Genomic DNA, 10,235 nt, shown 5'->3' with positions numbered 1-10,235 from the left:
TGTAGGTTTGCGCTGCTGATGAAATGGCAGCAGTAGCAGCAGCATCATATAGCCTGACTCATCCCGCATCAGTACCATTACCGTAAAGGACCGTGCAGAGGCGCAACGCTGAAGAAAACAGTCATGGTAGATCTTAGATTTTAAGGGGATAGACATAGGAAAGAAAAGAATCGACGAACCATTAGTCTAGTAGGATATTTTGGATGGTAAAATGTGGATAATATTATTGTCGAGCAAAATTACAGATTCTGTGGATATAGCCCTAAATGGTGGAATAAGGCGTATTATTTTCTGCTGTATGATTTTAGTGACATGACTGTCCAACTGTGAAATCACCACTGAGTACCAATAAAGTTCTAGTTTAGGAGACTAATATTATAGTGATAGTGATTTGTATTAATACTACAGTGTTTGTTTATTTCCAGAGCAGTCTTCCTGAACAGTTAGTGCGCTCGCCATGTGCGCACGTTTCAGTGCGCAAGCAAGGAAATGGACGCGCTGCAAGGAGGGAGGTGTAGTTCTTACACGTGCAGCGAGGAACCTTGTTTATGTGCGTGTATGTGCATGTGCTGTGTATTCTAAGCGGCCAGATAATAGAGGTGAGAGGAGCAGCCTCTGACATGGGACTCAACAGACATGCTATACCATGCATTTCAAAGGAACGTCTGTATTGAGAAAAGGAGTATGTTTATCTTTCTGTTTCTTTTTTTTAATTAATGTTTCTGTTGTTTCTTTTTTAATATCAGCAAACACTGAAAGCCAGAGACATATCTGATACAGAGGTTACATTGAGGCAACAAACTGCCCTGAGTATAAATGAATACAAATAACAACAAAAGACCACAAAAAAAAGTTTTATAAACTTAAGAATTACACTGCATGAAAACACCAAAACCTTTTTACTCCATTGTTTGCTTTTTTGAGTAATGCTTTCTCATGCTTTCACCAAAATACAGGTGAGCCTAATCTCACACACACACACACGTACTGACAGTACGGGGGCGTGGTCATCCTCACTGACAGCTCCAGCACAAACTGCCGTCAGGCTTCTTCTTACAGCTGTTTATTCTCTGAGGACATGGCAGCGGACATGCAGGGGGAGATGTGCACACAAGCCGCAGGCTAAACAGATTGCAACTCTTTTTTCTTTGACTCGGCCACGGCAGCGTTTTACATCCACAACTTCTTTTTCTTCCTTCTTTTTTTTTACTCTTTTAAACTTGACGACGTCAAGTTTTGCGCGGAGTTGAGACGCAAAACGGGACGATAACGGTGACACCCTGAACTACAATATAATGATAGACCATCCCTGAGGACACATCGCACTGAGCTTCTAACATTTATTTTCACCTTTATCGTAATTGGCGTTTATGGCGCGTATTCAGTCGTTTTAGTTTCTTAAAATTTTACGTTTTCTCCAAATTTCGGACCAATCAGCTCTTACAGGGCTTATTTTTTTCTCAAAGTGGCAACATTTACAAGTATATCTAATTATTTTAACTGTTAGCCATCATACATGACTTCAAACCCACCGTCACTGGACGAACCCTCCGCATTTTGCAACACTTTTTCATGCTGTCATCCATTATTGGAGACTTCACTGTGCCATCCATTTAACGCGCGTTCTCAACCGCAGCAGTAATGCAGCACGAGCGCCTGCTCAAAGTGTTGGTCATCGGTGATCTCGGAGTCGGTAAAACGTCCATCATAAAGCGCTACGTGCACCAGGTCTTCTCCCAGCACTACCGGGCCACCATCGGGGTGGACTTCGCCCTCAAGGTGCTCAACTGGGACCACAAGACGGTGGTGCGTCTGCAGCTGTGGGACATCGCCGGTGCGTAAAAGTGTGGCTGCGTGCAGGGCAGGGGTGTGTGGTGGGAAATGAAACATGAATGAGCTGCTAAACCTCCTGGTTGTGGTTATATAAGCCAGAAAACCAACTGTATTTAAAGTCTAGCTTATTATTCACAGCTTATTTGCATAGTCAAATACCACCTCACTTGCTCATGTGACAATAATATGACGTTTAAAAACCAGGTAAAACAGTGCAAATGATCGATAGTCTATAGTTAATCATTTTAAATTCTTATTTATTTTTGTTCAACCAGCAGTTCAAAACTCAGAGACATTCAGTTTATCATGATTTATGACAAAGAGTCTCTCATGAGAGGCTGGAACCACAGAACATATAGCTTTTTTCACTATTTTTGCTTGTGAAATGGTTGAAATGATTAACTGGATATAATAGGTTGATTCATACTAGTTCATAATGTAATTAGAGATATCTTAAATTTGAACATTGATAACTCAGAATTAAATCAAATCATCTTATATTAAACCTCGGACTGCTCATAAATGCATTATGGATATTTTTATCTAGAAGGTCTTTAAAATGTCGTCTGTCACAGCGACTCTTGGACTATCCAAGTACAAGTCAACAAAGAAGCAAAATGTACATACGGTACTCTGCATTTTCTCACTTGTTGGCTGCATCTTGCTGACACATCCAACCATGACGATGCACGATATGAGAAGTGACCGCCCAGAAAATGTGGTTAACCTCCACTTCTGCAGGAGAGATGCTGAGTTTACCCTCTAATACATCCCGCTGCCTCCCAGATTAGCTGTTATAAAAGAGAAAAGCTCTTTGTATTCAGCTTATAAAACCACCATGTCTCTCTAATTGCATGTAATTTGATTGCACATACTTTTGGAAATACTTTTCTCCGTCTCTCTCACACGCATTAACACGCACTGTAGTTTATCTTCCATCTCTTCCTGCTGAGTGTGTGGGTGTTGAGCAACATGATAGCTGATAAGAGCCGTCATTTACATGAAGAAGTCCGGCTCAGGCTGTTAGCCAGATGGACTTTAGACCAGTAACCAGTGATGACTTCACACTGGAGACACTGCATGGAGGCTTTTCAACTCACACACACACACACACACACAGAGCTGGCAGATTATCCTTGTTAGTGTGTAAAAGTGATAATTGCATCACTGTTTTGTGTGAATGAGTGGGTGTTTATCTGGATGAAGTGGAGTCTGTGCTCCCTTGTCCAGTATGTCCCCTCATACAGCAGTCAGTACAAGGTGTCCAGATGAAATTAGCAAGTAAAGTCAATCACAGAGTACTTCACAGATGCACACACGAAAACCAGACAAAACAAACAAAGGCCTGTCTGTGCAATCAGGGTGTTTTTTTAAAAATCCCATTTAGAACACAAGTTATGCGGTAGTTATGTCGACCAACCTGAAAGTTGGCTTCACTCAGGGCTTAAATGGCAGATTTCCAAAGAAAGTTTTGCATCATATTCGTCACAGACGGAAGTCGAGAAAGTCCGGAGCTTAAATGTTTCCAGGTTATAAAGTTGTCTACAGGAAGGTTATGGAACAACAACACCTTGGTCACTACTGCTCCTGAGCTTTGACCTTATACTGTTAGCACAGATCAGATGTTGATATCTGGTTAAACTTTATTGACGAGTGAAAGATAAAGATGCTTTTACTAGATGGCTCTCAGACTGTTTGTATGTGTGTGCATGTCTGGTGTTTGGGCACGTAAGCCCAAGTTTTTTTTTTGTATCAGCTGTTTTTGTAGGTCATGTGCAGTGTGTGTGTGTGCGTGTGTGTGTGTTCTCTTGCTGATTCACCACTATATTGGGATCATGTGGAGGAACTTAGCTTCGAAGACAGAGACTTATTCATATATTCAGTTAAACACATGCACACACACACTCATGGTCACACACACATACTTGCATGCAACAAAAGATATATTTTTCTGCATGTGAACAAAACCTTACCTGACTTGGTTCTTTACTTACTTTGGATTCTTGTAGACTTTCTCACTCAGTCAATGCACTATACCACCTTTGATGGACATGCTAACATGCTGCTAACTGCACAGTCCACAGGTAGAGAGAGTTGACCTGTGCATGTACAAAACATTTGCATTAAAAAAAAGAGATGTTGGCATGCTGTTTGCCTGCAGTGCAACCTCAGAGCATTTGTGTGATCTTTCTAGTTATTACATTTGTAACGTTAGCATGTATGAAAATCCTACTCTACACCAGACACTGGATGAAAAGAGACTTTGTTAGCTTGGTCATCATTTTCCTGGAAAATTCTAAGCATCATGGGACAAACTTTCCATCCAAAGCCATCGTCTCCTCCTCTGTCAGCTGTCACTGTCTCTAGTCGTGTCTTTAAGTAAACATGTCAAACACACGCTGGTTCCAGCTTCTCAGATGTGAAGATGTTTATGCTTTGGTTTGGGTCTTATGTCAATATCTTCAGATTTTGGGTTGTGAGTTTAATAAATCAAGCGATTAGAATATTTCACCAAGGAAATTTATAACAGAACATTTTTCATTTTTTATGGATAAAATGATTATTGTTTGACTGAGGAAATAATAGGCAGATTAATCAATTGAATAATCATTAGCTGCAGATCTAAATCCTTAGCTTCATATGTAAGCCACGCTACAAAGGGCTTTAGAACACAAATCAAGGGTTCATGTCTGTAATAAAATTTATTTCAGTTTTATATAAAACTCTTAATCAACTCACTTTGAAGGCAGGCCAGCGTGAGAGACTCACCACATTTTAGAAGACGTTTCCTTTGTCTCTATTTTAAGTTGGTCTGTAATCAAGTTTAGCTTCGAGCTAAGAATATTTTCAGGTGTCTAATCAAGTTTTATGAATTCTTGGATGAGCTCTGGTTTTTTTGCGCAGCCACAAAATGACATTGTGCCTTTGTGAGAGTAGCCTCTGAAACTCACAAATAGACGAAGTCACTCGTCTCTGATCACATTTGTGGTAATTCAACTTTCTCTTGATCAAATTTAAGTAACAAAACCCTTCACAGAAATAAATCAGAAACAGCTTTTTTCTTGAACAGGGCAGGAACGCTATGGCAACATGACCCGTGTGTACTACAGAGAGGCTGTGGGGGCCCTCGTCGTCTTCGACATGACCAGACTGTCCACGTTTCAGGCCGTCCTCAAGTGGAAAGGAGACCTAGACTCGAAGGTAAATCTGTAGGAGCCTTTGCAATGGGACAGGACTTATCAGCCCATTATGAAGCATTTGGTTTGGGCAGGCAGACTTCGGGTGCTCGATCCTCCGTCATTCTCTTTGAGCTGGTATTCTGTTCATGCATTAGCATCACATTTCAGAACATGGCACAAAAGCATGGTCATCTATCTTCTTTCTGGTTCTGTCAGGTCGCCCTGAGCAATGGGAGGCCAGTTCCAGCTGTTCTGTTGGCCAATAAGTGCGACCAGCGTCGTCACGGTTTGTGCCCCAAGCTTCCCAAACTTGAGAACTTTTCCAGAGAGTATGGATTCGTTGGCTGGTACGAAACCTCTGCCAAGGTAAGACCTGATTCTGTGCTGCGTCTCTGTGAGGTCTTCAAAGTCACGCACCCTGTGGGAAGTAAATACTGTTTTAAACTGTGAACTCTCTCTCTCTGTTCTGTATGTCCTCACACTTCTCTCTGTTTTAAAACTGCACTAGTCAACAGATTTTAAAATGTTGTCAAAATTACATTGTCTGCTGTGGTCACCAGCAGCAGGTCTTTTTCTGCGCACACAGGAAGTTCCACATTAACACTTAAGAATAAAGCGAAACTTACCCCTGCAGAAAGCTGGACTCTGTAAAGTACGTCTACTTTTAGGCTGTTATGAAGAACAAATTTAGGCCAAGTAAGTGTCCGCTTAACTTCATCCATCATTTACTCTATTTTACTTTGGTCGTCATAATTCTTACAGCTCCCTCTTGTTGCCATTTGTAGCTGCCGACAAGTTAAAAAGATCTCTACACAACTGACTTATTGTGGTACATTTGTTCTATTTGGTTGATTAGATTTTATTTATCTACTTATTCAATTGATCTGTATTTGAAGGTACAAGCTGGAAACACAGATTTTTATAATTCGCTGAAGAACCTTTATGACCTTTATCTCTTGTCTCTGGTTTTACTGCATATCAGAGAAAGAACTTTCCTGCTTCTTTATAAAAGCAATCTGAAAACATTGGTGTGGTGTGTCTCTCTCTCTCTCTCTCTCTCTCTCTCTCTCTCTCTCTCTCTCTCTCTCTCTCTCTCTCTCTCTCTCCAGGACAACACCAACATCGACGCAGCCATCACGTGTTTGGTGAAAAGCATCATGTCTGTGGAGGAGGAAAGAGCCTCGAGTGAGGCCAACAACCCAGCTGCTAAAAGCGAACCAGAGGGCAGCGTTCTTGTTCTGCCTCGCTTCGATTACAATGTGAAGGAGAAAGGACTCAGTGGATGTTCAGGATGCACCTCGTTTAAACCCAGAGACAGAGACATTGACTGAAGGAGGGAGGGATGGGTCTGAACCAAGAGACTGGCAGGAGACAGAGAGAGGAACGTGAGGACTACTTTGTTGAATAATTAATATGTTGTAACTTAAAGTTGCATCCTCTCCCTCGGCCTTCACAAATGCATTTCCTCAGAGATGTCAGGAGACAGTTTTACAGTTCAGGATCTGAATGTAAACCAACAAGATCTGAAAAAAATAAAAGATCCAGCAAACACCGTTTCTTCAAATAATGAAATGACTTTATTTTTGATGAATAGAGTCAGAAACGTGTTGATAAAATGGTTTATGGGTTTAGAAAGAAAAAAATACATTTGTCGAGGTCACAGTGACATTTGCAAAGCGAAACATTTATTTGCAAAACATTTCTTAAGAAGCTCAATTTCCTGTTTCATACTGACATGTTGGAATTCAATACTGTCACTGAACCACAAGTTGAAAAACTAATTGTAAAGCGATTCTTGCCTGAACATCTTAAAGGTCTTTTCTTTTTGTTTGTTTTGATGCTTTTGCTGGAGATAAACAGACTGCAGATGTTACTGTGCTTTGAATGTGACAAAAACAGCAGCAACAACATCAAGCAACATCTGTTCAATTCAAAAGACAGTTGTTTTTTTTAATTATATTTCTAGGCTTTTGTCTAAATGAACCTCTAAGGTTATATTTTTTTCTATATTTGTCAGCAGGGTTACACAGAAAGTACTGAACCTGAGCTTGGTGGAGGGACGGGGCGTGGACCAGGGAAGAACCCGTTAAATTTGGGGGCAGATCCTGCTATGATTTTCAGTCTGGTGTCTGTTCGACACTGGCCTTGGCGGAGGCATGCGCTCTACTGAGTGAGTTACTGTATTTAGCAGCAGCTGTTGTGGCACAGTGCCATGTAAGCAGCTATTTCACTTATTGTTGATTTATTGATATTTTCTATAAGATCATTTAAAGGAGGTTTGCTTTGTATCTAGAGTTTAAGTGAAGAGTATTTAACTGTCACAAGTTGGCCTGATGAGTTTCAGACTCACTAAAGCTTCAGAAGGAAAAGTGTTAAGTTTGTCAAAGTGCATCTGACGAGCTAACAAACAGTTCGGGGCTTTTGTTTAAAGGTGATAATGACTTGCAGTGACAAACAAACATGCAGTATGGTATTTTTAAACATGATTACGTATGTGTGTGTGTGTGTCCATTATCTCTCCCTCTCCTCTCCTTCATCATCCCTCTCACGGACTTTGTCTTGAATGTTCACCGCTGACACTATTTTGTTGATGTTATTGTTTGTCACTATCAGTGGAAAATGCTAAATATCAATTTGCATAATGTTTAAGCAGCAGCTTCTGCTGAGTTACAGAAGATCGGCTGAGGTCATAAAGTCGCCTTTTGAAGTTTCTGACCACTAGAGGCACCGTGGAGCATTGTTGTCTGAGGTCAGTTTGCTGTTATACAGTTCTGCTAATTCAGACACAAAAAGGCTAATTACTTTTTTGCCTTTCTTTCAAAGTTCTACAGATTTGAGCACTGAGTGATAAATCATTGAATTTTCAGTCACTCTGCAGTTTTTAAATGTCACATTCTTCAAAGATCACGTCAATCTTCTGCTGTTTTAGCTCAAACATGAACAAACAATCTCCTGCTTTCCTTTTTTAAATTCCTTAAACCTTTTACCACTTTCTTGCTTTTCTTAAAAGTAAAATAAAAGTACACATGTCCAGTATTCACTCACTCTGTGACTACAGAATAAGAATGAATTCCTCTCCTGCCATTTTCATTTTCACTGATTTCATTGTGTTTTTCTTTGTCCTTTTTTACTCTCTGTTCTCCGTCTCACAGTTGTATTGCACTGAAATTAAAAGCTTGAAAGCCCGACCTAATTATATGGAAGATTGTCAAAAGCAGCATGTGTGTGTGTTTTTGTGTGTTGCTCAGTTGATCTCTGTACTTACTGTTCCGCCTGATGGGCAATGCACTATAATTTTGCGCCCACCCATGTGAATATACCCATTCACTGTGTCAGAATATGGATAATACTCACCTTCTCTTGGAGAGAGTGTTTCTTTTTTCCATCACTCTGCCTCATTCTTGCAGCAGCATGTGCTCACAGTCCACCCTCAGTCTGAAAAGGTTTTGAGTGTAATAAACGCTGTGCAGGAAAGCAATCAGTCGAATTTTGGGGCGAAAGTGCCACTGGTAAAATTACCTGACACGTGAAAGAACACAGAAGTCAAAAACATCCACGAGTCCCCGGGAGATCTCCCAGCGTGGAACTCAGAGGCAGCACTGGAAAGAAAAATGGCTTGTTAGGAAAGTGTCTGCCCCACTGAGGTGTACACTCATTTTACAGTAAACTGCAAAACAGTGTCTTGGACATGGACATTTTTTTTCTTCCTTCCTGGCAGAAATTCGCAATCTCTAACCAATAGAAGTGTCTTATTCCCACATTGACCTTTGTGTGCTTGTGTGTGCCTTTTCTGTCCTCTTTCTCGTCTCAGACCATAATTTTCAGTCTTCTCTTCACACCCCAATAACTTTTTACAAAAATGCAAATACTGCATTGCAACAACTTTGACTTTATGTGCAAAAATAAAAGGTTTAATGTTGCGTCTTCCTCTCCTCGGTCATGTCTCTTGAAATTGCGAGAGCAGGAATGAGGAGGAAACTATCTAGTGCCTTTTGAAAGGCACCCTGCTGTGTCTGAGAGTTTGAGCCACCAGAGGGAGCATTGAGCTGTGGTTCCACTCAAAAGTGGAAGATCTGTGTGCACAGTGATTTCGAGCTGAAATCCATGTTTGAACATGGTGTTTAAATGATTCGTGTTTTACATGTTGCACTTGTGTCTTTGCTGTTACACCTTCCTTTCTCTCTCTCTCTCTCTCTTTCTCTCTCTCTCTCTCTCTCTCTCTCTCTGTCTGTCTCCATCTCCCTGCTCCCTGTTACAGCTCTTTTCTCTCTCATTGCCCCAGTGGCTTCTATTTTTGGATGTGTACTCCTGTCCTCTCCTCTCTCTTCCTCTCTCTCTCGCATCCCCGACTGTTTTTCTGGTGCTATAGATTCTCATTATCACCCAGCTACAAAGCGACGTTGACTAAAATCAGTGCAAGAAGGAAGCGAGGATCTGAGCTAAAAGGGGGGGGGCGGGGGTCTTCTCAGGTCCCCTCACAGCTTTCTATATTAGCAACAGAGGTCACTGCTAATTCCCCCGGACAGGGAGACGGTTGTCGCTTGAGAAGATGCTGGCTATAAAACCTCGCTGCTGAATTGATTTGTTTTTCTTCAGTCCTCTTGAGAAGAAATTGATTATTTGCTGTTGTTTTTTTCTCGGGAAACCTGTTGCATCTCAGACGACTGACAGCGGTGAAAGAAGGGAATCTCACATTTTGTTCTGTGAGTTTGGACAAAAGAAGAAAATCTTGATGTTTAAATGTTTTTTTCTTCTGAAAAATATCTCTTGTTTCCTTTGTCTTCTCATGCATCCATCTTGTTCTCATTTTCCATCTTTAGAAGTTAAAGTCTTTTCAGTCTGCAAATTTCCGTTTTACAGTCCTCAGTTAAAATCACATATTATTTAGTGTTTGATTTGCAGATGAAAATGTTTGTTTTTCTAGTCAGCATGATAAGAAATCTAGGCTTGTTTACTCCTTTTTTTAACTGTAGTAAGAACTTAGAACCGGATGTATATTAGGGTAAAAGATTTCATCAGTTCAAGATTGATCATGGCAAATTTCTGTGTTTTGAATTTTAGTTTAGTTTGTTTACATTAAAATCACAGATTCTGGGTTAGGGTTAATCCTCAACAGACTGATTTCCTGTAATGTAATGTTTTATAATGTTATTCATGTCCATTTTACATAGTATGTTCACAGTATGAATTATATTTAAATAAAACAATTCATCCTTTTCATAA

At 40.5% G+C, this 10,235-nt stretch overlaps 1 protein-coding gene across 1 annotated transcript; it reads left to right on the top strand.

Moving 5' to 3' along the window:
• Positions 1-1,079: 1,079 nt before the first annotated feature.
• Positions 1,080-8,869, top strand: zgc:162171 (uncharacterized protein LOC565931 homolog). The gene is made up of 4 exons (XM_041031336.1): positions 1,080-1,834; positions 4,904-5,034; positions 5,229-5,378; positions 6,122-8,869. Exons 1-4 carry the CDS (start codon positions 1,642-1,644, stop codon positions 6,341-6,343), a joined length of 696 nt encoding a protein of 231 aa, XP_040887270.1. The 5' UTR covers positions 1,080-1,641; the 3' UTR covers positions 6,344-8,869.
• The last annotated feature ends 1,366 nt before the right edge of the window (positions 8,870-10,235 follow it).

This window comes from Toxotes jaculatrix, chromosome 23 (genome assembly GCF_017976425.1).
Source record: "Toxotes jaculatrix isolate fToxJac2 chromosome 23, fToxJac2.pri, whole genome shotgun sequence".
Classification (NCBI taxonomy): domain Eukaryota; kingdom Metazoa; phylum Chordata; class Actinopteri; family Toxotidae; genus Toxotes; species Toxotes jaculatrix.
Note: the sequence above shows the minus strand (reverse complement) of the source record. Positions and strands in the feature narration are given on the sequence as shown.

Bases quoted from the DNA above. Each gene is read 5' to 3' on its own strand.
- zgc:162171 (XM_041031336.1), top strand. From the start codon at position 1,642: ATGCAGCACGAGCGCCTGCTCAAAGTGTTGGTCATCGGTGATCTCGGA. The intron at 1,835-4,903 runs GTGCGTAAAAGT...TTTCTTGAACAG, and splicing joins GCAGCTGTGGGACATCGCCG to GGCAGGAACGCTATGGCAAC. The intron at 5,035-5,228 runs GTAAATCTGTAG...TGGTTCTGTCAG, and splicing joins AAGGAGACCTAGACTCGAAG to GTCGCCCTGAGCAATGGGAG.